The sequence below is a fragment of the Austrofundulus limnaeus genome, unplaced genomic scaffold (genome assembly GCF_001266775.1).
Source record: "Austrofundulus limnaeus strain Quisiro unplaced genomic scaffold, Austrofundulus_limnaeus-1.0 Scaffold163, whole genome shotgun sequence".
Taxonomy (NCBI): Eukaryota; Metazoa; Chordata; class Actinopteri; order Cyprinodontiformes; family Rivulidae; genus Austrofundulus; species Austrofundulus limnaeus.
Genome location: NW_013952565.1, coordinates 562,177 through 577,459, shown reverse-complemented (window position 1 = coordinate 577,459; position 15,283 = coordinate 562,177). Strand labels below are relative to the sequence as shown.

The following is a 15,283-nucleotide window of genomic DNA, read 5'->3' as shown; positions in this document are numbered from 1 at the left end:
GTATACAGTATAACATGGGTTATTGATGATTACAATTTCTATGCTTATTAAGCTTAAAAAGTGATGATCGTACAGTATTAGAGATCATATTATACATGAATAAATACGGTAAATGATGACAAACAGTCTGAACACCAGGGTTAGACGAGGATTCTTACTTGTGGCATCAGATTTAGGGTCGTCTGTGTAGATTGTCGAGTTGCCCTCCGAGGACTTGAAAGTTGCTCCTTGTCCTCCTCCTCCTCTTTCATGGGTGAAAGCAGCTCCAGTTCTGTTCTTTTGAAGTTGCGTTTCACTGAAGGGACAACAGGCTCCTCCTGCTCTCTCTCTTCTATCACCATTTTAAGTGGCGTCGACGTTCGGCTTGATCTCCTGGGAGCGTTTATCTGAGTCATGCTGCGTTTGGACGAGGCTGGAGTCCTGGAGCTTGTTCTATGATCAACCTTTTTATCCACGTCCTCATCCTGTTGTTCCTCTTTAAAGTTGATTTCAGCCTCGGTGGCTGCAGTCTTGTCCTTGCTGCCGTCTAGAAGCCTCTGGCTCGTTCGTGTTGAAGTGGATCTGAGAGAACGTCTTGCTGGAGTGAAGGTCTTTGAGGCTGAAGCAGCTGAGATGTCGTTTGTTGCATCGACCTCATCTTTAGGAGGATCTGGCTGAGTGCTGCGGGTGCTTCGTTGAGGTGTGCTGGTTTGGATTTTGGTCTCTTTAACCCGTTTGCCTTTTCTTGAGGTGCGACTGGGTGAGCTTGTTCCTGCACCCTGCTCTGGCTCATCTGCTGCCTCGGGTATTGTCACAAACGAAACGGCCCGCCCTCTCGTCATCCTCCGGGTTGGCGTAGGAGCTGGCTTCTTCCTCTGAGAGGTGGGGGTCTGTGGTACTGACCGTTTGTCTGCATGGCTTTCTGAGAGCGAAACTTGCTCTACAGGTTTCTCTTCAGCATTTTTATTCCTTGTTCTTCTCCTCGATCTCTCTTCTGTGTTCTCCTCTGACTTCAGTGGGGTCTCTGCTGAAGCCTCAGGCTGGTTTGTCTTCTCTACAGGAGACTTGTTTTCTTCAGTGTCTGTGCCGGTATCAACAGGTCCATTCCCCTGAGGTTTCTGCTCCTCTGGTACACTCTCCTCTCTGATCTCCTCTGCAGACCTTGTCTTTTCCACGGAGTCGTTGTCCTTCACAGCTGCAGGAATCTCTGCGTTTATACATGGCACAGAAACTGATTCATGATCTTGAAGCAACATAAACTGTTGATCTCTCTGTTCTCCAATCTCTTCTGCCTCCAGCTTTGCTGCAGTATTTTCAGCTTGTAAGTCAGTTTGGACCTCTGGTTCTCTCAGTCCATCAACATTATCTTCATCGCAGCTCTCCATCTCTTCTCCTTTGTCCTCTTGTAAAGGTTCAAACACTGAAGGATCTGTGACATCTGTCTCTAAAGGAATTACATCCGGTTCAGCCAAAGCACTTTCTCTGTGAGGCTGGGAGGAAGAGTCAGACACCTGTACGCTGTTCTCAACAGGAAGCGTCGTCTCTTTAACCTCGTACTGATCTACATTCAGCATCAGCGTGAAGCTGCTGTGAGAGTCAGACTGTGGTCCATCTTCTGCAGCAGCTGGCTGAAGCTCAGGAAGGTCCACCTGAGTGACGTGTTCCAGACTGGGCTGTCCCTCAACGAGCTCCACGGGCACCAGAAGAGTGCTGGAAGGTTTGAGCTCCATGAACGCTGAGCCCTGCTCCACGTTATCTGGATCCATGCCTCCATCATCTGAACCCAGTCTGACCATCACCACCTCACCCTCCATGTCGTCGTCCACCATCTGTGAAAAGGCAAATACACAGATTCTGGACATCTAGTTGTGGAAAGTACTGAATATTACAAGAGAACTGTAGAATCTTAATTTGTTTAAAGTAGGGCTGTGAAATTAATCGAGTTAACTCTGATTAATTTTACTGCTGGGCATAGATTAAAATTTTTTAATCACAATTAAAATTTACAGTCACTTTATTATGGCTGAATATGTAGGTTTGTATATTACAATGCATGACAGGTCATGTTTCTAAATGAGAAGTGGTTCTCAAACAGTTTACCTGCATAAATAAAGAATAAATAAATGAAATAAAAAAAACTCCATGAGTAACACATTATGTACAATTTTTTTTCTTTTTGTCTTTTGGCTTATTTTTATTTATTCACGTTTTGCTGACAACTGTGACCTTAGTATCTATCTTTCATTCCTCATGTAGTCATTTGGACTGAAAATCCTTGAATTCTTGATTTAACCTCATTATTCTGCACAAAATGTAACTGACTCAAATATGTTTGGAGCATTCTTTAGATCCTGTTTCATATTCAAAAAATCATGTCGGAGCATCAATTTTGTTTTCTAAATAAAAACATTAAAAACTAATTAATAACTCAAGTAATTTATTTTATCAATATGCAATAGAAATATATATTAAATTTAAGATTAATCATGATTAATTCACAGCTACTTTGGGATTAATCTGATTAAAAATATTAATCATTTGACAGTCCTAGTTTAAAGTAAACATTGTTCTTATTAACTGATTAAATTATTAAGTCTGCTAGTTGCAGGTCTGCAGGTGTTACCTTCATCTCTGCACCTGCTGTGATCAGAGAGAACGCAGCGGCTTCCTGCTCTGACAGGAAGTGCGCGTGTTCCTGCTGCATAAAGGCTTCACTAGGCTGGAGGGGAGGAAGGGTCCCGTTACCCTGGACCTCCTCGATGATCTCCACCTCACTACCAGAGTCCTCCATTTCCTCCTCCTCCTCTTCCTCTTGATTAGACTCCTCCTCCTCTTCCTCCTGATCAGACTCCTCCTCCTCCTCTTCTTCCTCAGATGCAGGACTAGACAGCTCTTCGCTATCGTTGAGACTCACAACAGCTACGAGCACAAACAGAAAAACGAGAGCGTTTGAGGAAACTTCCACAAACACTAACAGAGCTGTGGTTTGTGTGTTTTAAATCATCCTCACAGTGAGAGTCGGAACCCGTCGGCTCAGAGGACCTGACAGAAGCTGATGTTTTGATGGGAAACATGGAGGAATATTCAGCAGCAGGCTGATCCTCCTCTTCGACCTCTAATGACTCACTGGATGAGAGTGGAAATGACATTTTTTTTACTTGACAAAACAACTTAACCATTTTTGCAACTCTAAATATTATCCCAGACTTGCAGAACTACAACGTAATGGCAGCTCACTAACAGATTATTACTGTATTTATTCGTGTATATTAACTTAAGAAGCCTAAAAAATGTAATTCTCATACTACCTCTAATTTCATATGGACTTCAGGATTTTTCAGCCTTTGCAGTATATATAATTAAAATTATGTATCAGTTTTTAATTTTATTTTAACAATATATGTACTAAAAGGTACACAACAACAAATGTATAACTACAACAAAAACTATCAAATGTTCATTTGTTAACTGGTGTGATATAACAAACTGATGTGTGGCTCTAACAAGTGTGGATGAAGCTGAATCAAAGCCTTCAAATTCAGGCTCACCATCATCAGTATCATTAAAAGTTTCTGGTATTCCTCCTCTGTAATAAAGGCAGCAGAATCCCACTCAACAACAATCTCATGCTCTGTGTCTCGTGAACGCCCCCCTCTGGTGGGGAAACTTTTTTCAGGTAGACCAACTTTTACAGAACACCGGTAGACGGCAGCCATTACAGCCGACCATGTGTTTGTTGTTGTTCCAGGAGCAGCTCAGTCACATTGTCATTAGTTGGTTATTATTACTTAGCTGCAGGACTGCCTTTTTTTTCACATCAAGTTGCCTGCTTGGATCTGTTATTATCTCGCTCAGAGGCACAGAGGAGTTTTAGAGGTAAGCTTGCTTTAACCGTTTTTTACGATGGGGTTTCATTTCCAGACTCAGGCATTTTGAGAATGAAGCCGATATTTCAGTTAAAATACATCAGCAAAAATATTTATCAGAGTATAGTACTACCCCACAACTTTGTGCATGATTTTATGGATTAAATTTTACGTATTATACTCGAATAAATACAATAAATGCTGAATATGAACCAAATGTTTTAATGAGATAAAAGTGTAAAGATGATTTCTGTTCTTGTTAAAGACACATAAACAGCTCAACAGTAAAACACTAGCACTTTCAGCTGAGTGTCGTTTGTTTCGAGAGCAGAAAAAATGTCCTCACCTGTTGAAGGAAGTCTGGTTTAGTGAAGCGTTGTGGATCGCTGAGCGGCTGAGTGAAGGAGACAAATCACCACCAAACAGGTGCTGCTGAACAAACTGTGTGAGATCTGAAAACAAACAAGACTTATTATTAAAGCTGCGCTTATCAATGTTTTCACTAACAGCAGGCATGCTCGTTTTACAATCGCGGGTTTCAATTATTCTAAAGACTTGACAGTAATGTGTACACAGATTCAGTTGTAGTGTTAGGAAGGGTTCGTTTGCAGCTAGTTCTTAAATAAATTAACCTGTGGATTGCTCCAGATCCATTTCATTTGGAGTTTCAGCTTCTCCAGGTGGTTTAGGCTCCTCTATAGTCAACTCATAGGATTCAGTGGACTCCAACTGGATTTTCACTGTAAGATTCTCAGATTTGACATCAGAGTCGGAGCTCTCAGTCACCTGGTTACCATCTGCCAGCATACAAGGTAGAGCAAAGTGTGGCAAATTAACAATGTTAATTAAAACACATTTTATTTAACATCCAACTTGTGCATCTTTCACATCAGAAAAATTTCACAAATTAGAAAAATAACCCACCTTTGCTATGAAGTAGCTCTACTTGGGTAACAACTGAAATATCCTCTTGTTCACTATTTGATACAATATTCTGATCTTCTTCCCTTTTAGAATCCACTGCTTCTTCTTCATCGTTCACCTCCACATTAGGACCACCCTCCATCTCTTCCTCTGGTCTGTTTACTTTACAAAACTCTTCCTCCTTCTCAGAATCCTCAGAAAGAAGCTGAAGGTTCTGTTCAGTGCTTGCATCGGGATTTTCCTCTGGTTCTTCCATTTTAGTCACAGACTTGATGTTCACTGTCACCACATCATCATCATCTGCACCTGTGTGGCTTTGTGTTCCTCTGTGGTCTTCGGCGAGCGGGGCGTCGTAGTACTCCTGAGTTGTGTCTGTTGACCGAATGGACGCCTGGCTGGTGTCAAAGCTCAGACTAAAACGTGGACGTGCTGCATCTGATGGGCTCGTTTCTGCAGCCACCTCGTGGGTGAAAGAGTCGCCGCTCTCACAACGACTTAGCTGTGGTGAGGGGGGCTCACCTTCCGGAGACAAGAACTTTACCCGAGGAAGCTGCTTTTCCTCACCTCCTTCCACCTCGGCTGCTTGTGAAGACCAAGTCTTACGTCCAACTTTGGAGGTTGCGGAGCCTCTGTTCAGCTGACTGATCTCACTGTCTGCTGCCATCTTTAAACAAATGAATCCAAATGAACGGGCATATTTATTTATGAAGATAAAATCAAACCCACAACAAATGAAACACGTTATTGACCGTATGCTGGGTCTTACCCCGTTAGTCCAACGTACAGCCTTTTCTGCTTCAGGGGCCTCTGCGTCTTCGATGAAGGTGATCCTGCTCTCTTTGCTGCGGATTGGGGGGGTGATGGAGCGTCCTGGAGAGGCAGAAGGCGTCGCAACAGGTGTGGGTCTCAGGCTGCTGCGAAGGATGGACTGAGGAGTGAAAGCTGAAAAGACGGGGCCAGAAGCAGCCAAGGCCCGAGCTCGCTGCGAGGGGAAGGGAAACATAAAAAAAAAGATGAGTAACAGCAAACAGGGGAAACCTTTTCAAAAAGTCTATTTCTGTCCACTCACTTTGACAACCTGCGGTGTTTGCAGCAAACTGAGCTCAGGCGCTTTGCTGATGCTTTTTGGAGAAACCCAGGAGCTGGGGGGCCTGGGGGGGCTGAGAAGAGGACGAGGAGTGTGACAGGTGGGGTGGACCACCAAATCCATCAACCTGAGTCACGTTGAAAAGAAAAACAAACAAAGCATTAAATCATTTCGAGAGGCAAACAGAACAATTCTGAATGGAGGTAACAACACTACATAATTACACAAATATAATAAAAGAGTTTAAAAAAATTGTTTAATTTTCATATCCACAAATGGTATAGGTTGGAGATCAGGATTAATAAACAACTGAACCCATGGGCATTCATTAAAAGACCTTCTGAGTACTGAAGGAAATATTGTTAAGCGTGTTCGTTTACCACCTTATGTGCTTGAACCACACCGAAAATGTACCAAATGCTTGGAAATTGAATAGAAAAGAGTTCAAACAGCACCACCACAGAGCAGCAGCTCTGTCTGAAGGCATTTATTGTTCCGCGTTCAGCCCCGTTTTTCTGAAGTCTCCGCCTATGACTCCGCCTACTTTATTACGTCATCAGGAAGGGGTCCCCAACATCGCTAAACCTTTTAAGCCCCAAGGGATTTTCTTCATTTTTTTTGCTCAAAATACTACTCCGAAATGTAAATGAGTATATCAGCATTTACAAACTCTATTTAATTAAACTTGGTCTCAAAATAAAGCTAACACATGGGACATTTCATCAGAAGTGTAAGTATTAAAACAACAGCTGTGGCTTTAGAGATATTGGGGATGGAACATTTTCCCCCACACCTGAATAATTTTTTTTCATTAGACAGAATATAAACTATTTAAAACCATAATGAATCAGGCTAAAAACTCTTGGAAACCATAAACCTACTTGTGGACATTACCTGTGCAAAGATTCATGCTGTTAAATTTAACTGGAGCAAAGTTACACAGATTTTAGTAAAGAAATAATTTTGAATTTTGTCATTCTGCACAGGATGAACCATGTAGATACCATTAATCAACATTAGGAAATCTTAAAAGGGACCCATGATTAGTTGTAACATTAAACTTTATTTGATAAACATTTATTTTAACAGTAAAATAAAGACTGTAAAAATACTGTAAGAAGTTTAGTTTTGTAATTTTTTTACAATATATTTTAACATGGACAGAGCCATTTTATTTACATGCAAAGCATTCTGGGTAAATGATGACGTGGATAGGTCATTGGTGCGAGGCTGCTAGCGAGCTATATCTGGTTTCATTTAAAAGAGTCGATCATCAGATATTGTCCAAGATTAACCTTCAGGGTGGATATAGCTCACTAGCAGCCTCGCACTGATGACCTAGTTGATGTCATCATTTACCCAGAATGCTTTTCATGTAAATAAAATGGCCCCGTCCGTGTTAAAATATATTTTTAAACTTTTAGTTTAAAAATGATAAAAACTGAACATCCTACAATATTTTTACATTATTTATTTTGCGGTTAAAGTATATGTTTATCAAATAAAGTCTAATGTTACAACTAATCGGGGATCCCTTTAAGTTTTTATATCTAAAAGTTATTTATTTTTTCTTACCTGCCTTAACAGACTTGTTATTGAATGTTTGTTCTTTTGAAAAATTATCCAAACATTTATTTGTCGCCATATATATTATATGAAATAATGAGAAATTATATTTGACTTCAGTTGGATCATATTCACTCAAAATCAAGTGGGAAAAAAAAACTTTCAACCCACTTTACAACATATTTAAGTATCTACTTTGACTTGCTTTAAAAAAAATGTCAAAAATTTTTCTTTTACAGATTTGCTTGAATATATTTACAGATTTGAAATGATGCCATTTTTTACATTTTGATAACTTTCTGATTCAGGTACTTGATGTTTGAAATGTGTTTGGTGGATGTAAAAATAGTTTCCATGAGCTTTTAGCCGAGATTCTTTGTTTTTTTTTTGATACCAAACATGTCCAGGTTCAACTGACAGATCTTAAGAAGTTAAAAGAAATAGAAAACAGAAAAAACTGTTTTGCCCCCGATGGGGCTCAAGAGTTTAAGCCATGACCCCAGACAATAATAATCTGCCCTAATGAAGATTAATGGTTCAGTTATGTGTTGAATCTGTGTTCAGGCATATATCAATTAAATCATCAATTTAAGCAAACTGATCACATTTAACAGATATTACATTTCCCCTAATAATATACCATGTGTAGTGTAATTAAGATCAGTATTTAAGCAAACCCCAATAAATTTCTTCAGTACCTTGACTTTCGTTTGGACGTCATGCTGACTGGAGTTCCTAGGAAGGGATCAGGTAAAGCCTGGGTGGGGGTCTTGGGGCTGGAGTTCTGAACAGCAGCTGTCCTTGAGCTGGAAAAGATCGAATTCCATCAACATTTTGAAAGACATTAACATCGAGGTGATTTTTGAGTATTTTATTCTCACGTCTTGTTTGGTGTAGAATGTGGTGTAGCGTCTTTGCCCAACCACACCTCCTCGATCTTGGTCAGGAGGTTGTTGATGAATCCTGCTCTGGACATCATCTTCTCACTGGCTGGGCGCTTTGTGATGGTCGACAGCGGCTGGGGCCGAGAAACTGAAAGGCAGGACGCAACGTTATTTGTGCTTAAAGTCTTAATAAAAAGAAATGAGTGAGCAAATCATTTAATCACAGTATTTGTGTGATAAAGTGTTTTAGATGTGAATGTAAGTTGTGTAGCTCCTTACCCTCTCTGTGGACGGTGTGGAGATGTTGGTAGGGCTTGGCTCTCTCCAGGGCCAGTTTTCTCTGTACTCTGGGTAAAACTTTCCCGTACTGATCCAATATGGAGTTTCTGGTGTTGAACCGTTCTTTCAGCTTCGGGTCTCGCTCATTCTAGGAGGAAAAAAGAAAAAGTGTTTTTAAGGTGAAGAAAATTTTAATTTTTATAGTGGAAATATTTTTATTAATCACATAAAATTAAACTGTTTATTTTAAGTCTGATTATAAATTTAAAAAATAACTGATCATAAATATCAGAAAATATTGTCCTGATGCATCTCAGTAATCCAGGTAGATTTTTTTTAAAATAATTACTGTATTTATTCGTGTCTAATACATATGATCTCATGTATAATACGAGCCCCCCCCCCCCCCTTTTTGAGCTTAAAAAGCATTAAAAAATTTTAATCCTCAAACTACCACCAATTTCATACAGACTTCAAGATTTTTCAGCCTTTATACATATCAGTAAAATGATCATTGGACTGTTCATTTTATTTTAACAACACATGTAATAAAAGGTATTTAGACAACAAATATATATCAGCTGTAGCAGCATCATATGAATTCTGGCATTTTACACATAGTCCACCAGGAGGCGCCAACACAAAAGTCAGAGACTTCWCATGAGATTTGGGCCATCTTGTGGGGGAAAAGCAGATTACTTCCGACTCACGAGCGCCCCCTCTGGTGGGGAAACATTTTTTCAGGGATACAAACTTTTTCAGAACACTGGTAGACGGCAGCCATTACAGACGAACATGTGTTTGTTGTTGTTCGAGGAGCGGCCCAGTCACACGCTAACGTTATTAGTTTGTTATCATTACTAAAGGTGCAGGAATACTTCCCCCCCTTTTTTTCACATCATGTCACCTGCTTGGATCTGTTATTATCTCGCTCTGAAGCACAGAATAGTGTCACAGTTGAGCTCGTTTCAATTGCTTTTTCGATGCGGTCTCATTTCGGGACTMAGGCATTTTGTGAATGAAGCCGATATTTCAGTTAAAATACGCAAGTAAAAATATTTATCCAAGTATAGTACTACCCCCCCCCCCCCCAACTTTATGGATGATTTTATGGATTTAATTTTTCGAATTATACTTGGAATAAATACCCTGAGTAGGTCCTCTGGACGGGTTCTTTAATGAAACATTTAGTCAGACTGAAGAAGTCTCTTGGAGAAGAGACGAAACCTTTCATTAAAGAACCACCCATTATTTTGATTACAAAAGATTCTGGCTCAGGTTATCTGCATAATTATGTGTTTATGTTTCCACACATACCACAAGGTTCATCTTGAGTTTGTGGTTGAGCTGCAGAGCAGGGATGTAGTTGGCTTGCTGAAGGTAATGAACCATTAGAAGTTCTCGATTCTGCAGACCTCCTGTACCTTGAAGGAACTTCTCTAAACATTCCTAAAATCAAACAAAATCCATAGGTTAGGAGATCAACAAAGACCTATAAATAAAAAAAACAACCTTTGAGGCAACCATAAAAAAGGTTTAACAGTAATATTACCCTCCCAACCTAAGAGTTCTTGCGCCCGACTGTTTACCTGTTCATTGAGGCCCAGGGGCAGTTTGAGCAGCTCTTTGATGAGGTTCAGCTCCTGGCAGCTTTCATACAGGAAGCCCAGCAGCTCCACAATGTTGAGACGATTTGAGTGCTGCCGAAGCAAACACCACGCCTCAATAAGACACCTAGAAGAAGAAGCACGCTGTCTTGTTTGGCCAAAATAAAACGAAACAACTGTTTTTACACAGAGACAGTTCGACTACTGAACACACCTGTTGTGCAGCAGCACGGACACACAAAGCTTGGCCTGGGAGGTGGAAGTAATCGGGGGATTTGTGACATGAAAGTACCGAAGCGCCACCGACTGTTGACCCTGGCACATCAGAGCCTGTAGGACACGCTCGTGCTGCCACTCAAAATAAAACTGAGAAGCTGCTGGATGCAGGAGCAGCTCAAAGGAACTCTGATGAGGAAACACAAACATCAAAACATTATTATTTAACAGAAGTGTATTCAAATTAAGTTATTGTAAATTATGTAAGTTCAATAGGTATAAGTCAACAATAACTGGATGCATGAAGTGACACTGATTTGAGGAAAGTTGTACATACAGCACATTTAAAAACAACTGTTGGCCAAAGTGCTTCACATACTGCAACTATTAAAAACAAAGCATGACAATACACAAATAATGATAAACCATACAAACAGACCAAATAAATAGGGAAAAACAACTCTCATACTACATAAAAAAATTAAATGGAAAGCTAATCAACAGAAATATCTACTATAACCATGATTCCATCAAGGCTTTTTTGATGCGCATTTAGAAGTGTCGCATTAAAAATGCAAAAAAGTCGGACGGAAACAGCAAAATTCGAAAAAAAAAAAATCCAAAATTCGCTAAAAGGTTTTTAAGCTCGCTTGAGGTTGTTTTTGGATGATTTGCAAAGTAGTTAATGCACAAAACGGGAGATGGAAACACGTTTGCCAAATAAATTCTGACATAGCGCATTTTTACCTCACGTGACATTCAGCTGTTTCCGCTAATAATAATAATAATAATAATGAGTTGTAATAATTACAACTTGCCCAATAGCAAGGCAATCACGAAAAAATCGCTCCATTGTGCCGAGATGATTAGCCTCTGCTAGTTAGCAAGTTTCACTTCCTGTTTACTACCGCAAAGCTTGTCGACGACGTCTGACGTAATCACGTGCTGCATTGCCTCGTTTATTCGCATCAAACAGTCGAGAGGGAAACTAGATGGAAACAGTCTAGATTAGAATTTTTATTTATTTAACTTTTTGCGAATTTTGAAAAGTTCGATAAAAAATTCACTACAACTGGATGGAAACACGATTAATCAATCATTATAGATGTTATCAGAAAGAACATCACAAGCAGCAGAAGATTGTGATCGAACAGCTGTTTGTGTAAACAAACTTTAGCAAGTCTAGAAGAGGAAAATAAGCTCAGTGTAACAAAAAAACAGACGCTGAATGTTGCAGGAAGTCTGTTGTAATGACAATAAAAATATTTAACTAAATAGAATTTTACCTTTCTATTAGACAACTAAATGATAGACCTAAGTGCTGTAGCAGTTTTCACCTGATGGTCATGATGATCCAGCAGCCAGAGGCCCTGCACTAGTTTGACCAGTCCGGTGGGGATGGCAAAAGCTGTGGGAAAAGACTCCACTGATGCTCCATCTTTATTAGGGAAGGAGTACATGACATCCAGCAACAGGTAAATCACCTGGAACCACAAGTCAAGGGTCCAAAACAAAGTTGAATTAATCATGTTAAACCAAATAAATAAATAAATAAATAAATAAACTTTGGACAGAATTTCCCGGTGCAGCCAGGGGGCGGAGGGAGTCCAGTGGTATCAGGATTTTATCTCTGCTATTTGATGATGTGTCAAATGCAGGAGTTTATGTGTCTCGGGGTTTTGATCATGAGTGAGGGAAGAATGGAGCGTGAGGTTGACAGATGCATCAGTGCAGCTTCCACAGTACTGCTGATTCTATAACATCTGTTTTGGTGAAGAGGGAGCTGAGCTGTAAGGTCTACATCCCTACCCTCACCTATGGCCACAAACGTTGCGTAGTGACTGAAACAACGAGATCACAGATACAGACGGTCGAAATGAGTTTTCTCCACAGGATAGCTGGACTCTTCCTTAGGGATAGAGTGAAAAGTTCAGTTATCTGGGAGAAACTCAAGAGGAGAGCCGCTGCTCCTCCACATCGAGAGGAACCAGTTGAGGTGGTTCAGTTAACTGGTAAGGATGTCTCCTGGACATGTTGGAGAGGCCGTCTCTCGAGTGGCCTGAGAATGCCTTGGAGTCCTCCCAGAAGAGCAGAAAGAGGTGGCTGGGGGATAAAAAAAGGTCTGGGCCTCCCTGCTCAAGCTGTTGCCCCTGTGACCCGACTCAGAATAAGCAGAAGATAATGGATGGAAAATCCAAACCTACTGAGGCTGATGGATTCAGTAAACCAGCAGAATGAGTCAAAGGATACGATTGCATGTTTGGTAGCTTCATCGATGTTGTCCAGCAGATAGATGTCGAGCAAAGCCTGTGGGTTACAGGTGTATAATTGAAACCCTTCACTAAAACAGCACAGAAGAAAGTACCTCAAAAACATAAATGTTGCATTCTTACATGCAGTGTAGGTGGGGGGTACTGCCCTGTCCCACCATCGTCTCTTTTCCAAAGGTTGGTCAGGCGTTCACCACAATGACCAACCAAGCCGTCAATCATAAGGCAGTCTGCACACCACTTGTTTCTGAGGAGATGACGGAAAATCAGCACGAGAACTTAGATAAAACTTCCACAGGCAAAACTAAAGATGCGTAACATTAATGCAACTCATTTTGTTTGTGAATAAATCATTCACTTACTTGGCCAACCTGGTCAACTCTTCTCTGCGTATGGTGTAATAGTTGCTGATGACTGAGTGGGTGTAGAAAGGCCTGGAAATCTGGAGAGCATCTTCATCTGGTGGTGGGGGGCAGAGAGGAAAACAGAGTTCAGGGATGATGAAACAATTTACCACCGTGAAAGAGATCTATGCTCTGAAACTGATTAAATAAACAATATCTTGTTTATAGGCCTGTCGAGATAGTAAATAAATCAATTAATCGCACGATAAATTATTTTGAGGTCGGTAAAAAAAAATTAAGACGATAAGTTTCATTTTCCTGCTTGTTCGTTTACTTCGTCTCTCTCCCTCTCTGTGCTCCGGTGCACAGGGGGCCCAGCTGACCCCTCTCCTCCTGTTTTCTTAGTGTGGAAGGAGTGAACTCTCGCGCGATCTCGTACTCCTTTAGCATGAGAGCTCGTAACAATAACAAACTAAAGAAACGTTGATGGGATTCTGAAAAATGGAGATGGAATTGGTTTCAAAGCAGAACGCGACAGCTGCAGTGTCGGAGTACTTGCAGGACCTGAAACTCACTGCGGGGATTGTGCGTATTATGATCGATTCCCACAAATCAAATTTTTATAATGCGGGAAATTCCTGCATAGAATAAATTCCAGAGATGTGTAAATATGTGGACGTTTGCGTCGGACTATTTTTAGACGAATACTAGTACGAAATAAAACCAAACACATTTTGTTCAGAGAGAGAGAGAGTTCCTTCGTGAGTGAGGCAGACAGACCCGCGACAAACTCGTCAAGACTTCAACTGTAACTCCCTAAAACAGGAAACTTAAACGCACCATCTGTGTTTTAACAAAACACCCAAAAAACAGTAGCTGTCCCAGCAACTCATGAGGAAAACTCTGAACCGATTTCCTCCCCTGCAGTGCTCTGCTTATGTCCTCGCTGTCCCCTCCTCACACACACGTTTGTTCTTCTATCCTCCTGGGGACTTTGCATTGACTTTCATTCATTTACCGGTATTTTCTATTAACTATTTGACCCTAAACCTAGCCTAAACTTTACTTAGGATGTGAACTGGGCTTAAGTCCCCATAAGAAACAGTGGGTCCTCACCAGGCTGTGTAATTTGCTTCATCTCTAAAGAGATGCTGCTCTTTAATATTGTTTATTTACTGTCTCAGTTGTGTGTGGTGTTTAATTTACATTTTGTTGTTCTTTGTTTTTTTTATTCAAGTGCATTTTTTGTTAGACTGAGAGTCCACTTTGTTAAATATTCTTTAAAAATTAAAGTTTATCGATCTTTGAGAGGATGTACTTACTTACGCTTTTTTCATTATATTAGTTTTAAAATGGTCACCAGACAATATTATCGTTTATCGCAATAATTTCTGAGACAATTAATTGCCCAGCAAAATTTGTTATCGTGACAGGCCTACTTGTTTATAATGCTGTCTGTATTTTCTTTTTAAAGTTAGTTAATAAGTTGAGTTAGCAATAACTCCCAATGCCATATACAAGGTGGCTAATGGAAAACCAGTTTCCTTTAAATTGTTTTTTTACAAATGTAGGAAATTATTAATATTTTACAAAAGAGTTCCTTCAAATCATTTTCCTCTCAGACAGTCTGAGTAAGCTCCACTTTACCTGAGCCCTCTGGGAGTAAGCCTGTACGGCAGAACCACAGAACCACCTGGGCGTACTTTGAAATGAGACTGGACACCATGTTCTTGTTCATCAGACCTGCAAGACCTTCAAAACACACGTGAAAAAAAAGCATCAAAAACTGATCAATTATACCGAAAAACTTCTAAATGAGAAAATAATAAAGACAAAATTTAATCACTAAGTTCATTCATATAGTTGTAAGGAAGTCAACCTTATTTTACCAACATGAAAACAGGACTACTTCTGCATGTGTGTGGACGTCAGACCTTTTTGTGTGAGCTCCTGAGCTTCACTGAGCAGACAGTGGAAGATGGCGCTGAGGTTACTGAGGAGTCTCTGACTGTGCTGCAGCAGCTGCAGCGTCTGAGGGTCTGTGAAGTTTGAGGAGCTGTCAAACAGTGGAGCACCTGGAGATCAACACGCACACAGAGAAACATGTGCTAAACATTAACACACACACATCGGATCTCATTGACATTACAAGATCCTGACTGAGCTTACAAGTTTTAAAACATAAGAGGTTTAAACAGATGTTCAGTTACAGAATAATACTCAAATTTAGTTTTTCTAAATGACAATATAAATTCTAATTT

General features: G+C 40.3%; 1 protein-coding gene across 1 annotated transcript in view; it reads right to left on the bottom strand.

The window, feature by feature from the left end:
* Positions 1-15,283, bottom strand: part of ahctf1 (AT hook containing transcription factor 1) — a gene marked incomplete in the record, with an annotated part of 34,039 nt that overhangs the window by 11,997 nt on the left and 6,759 nt on the right. Inside the window, 20 exon segments of the mRNA XM_014017201.1 lie at positions 159-1,808; positions 2,603-2,898; positions 2,990-3,105; positions 4,192-4,297; positions 4,478-4,642; positions 4,770-5,433; positions 5,536-5,751; positions 5,839-5,983; positions 8,121-8,228; positions 8,304-8,454; positions 8,586-8,733; positions 9,903-10,034; positions 10,175-10,319; positions 10,407-10,597; positions 11,746-11,892; positions 12,659-12,715; positions 12,802-12,925; positions 13,041-13,137; positions 14,670-14,774; positions 14,957-15,097. Coding sequence (XP_013872655.1) covers positions 159-1,808; positions 2,603-2,898; positions 2,990-3,105; positions 4,192-4,297; positions 4,478-4,642; positions 4,770-5,433; positions 5,536-5,751; positions 5,839-5,983; positions 8,121-8,228; positions 8,304-8,454; positions 8,586-8,733; positions 9,903-10,034; positions 10,175-10,319; positions 10,407-10,597; positions 11,746-11,892; positions 12,659-12,715; positions 12,802-12,925; positions 13,041-13,137; positions 14,670-14,774; positions 14,957-15,097 — 4,904 coding nt within the window.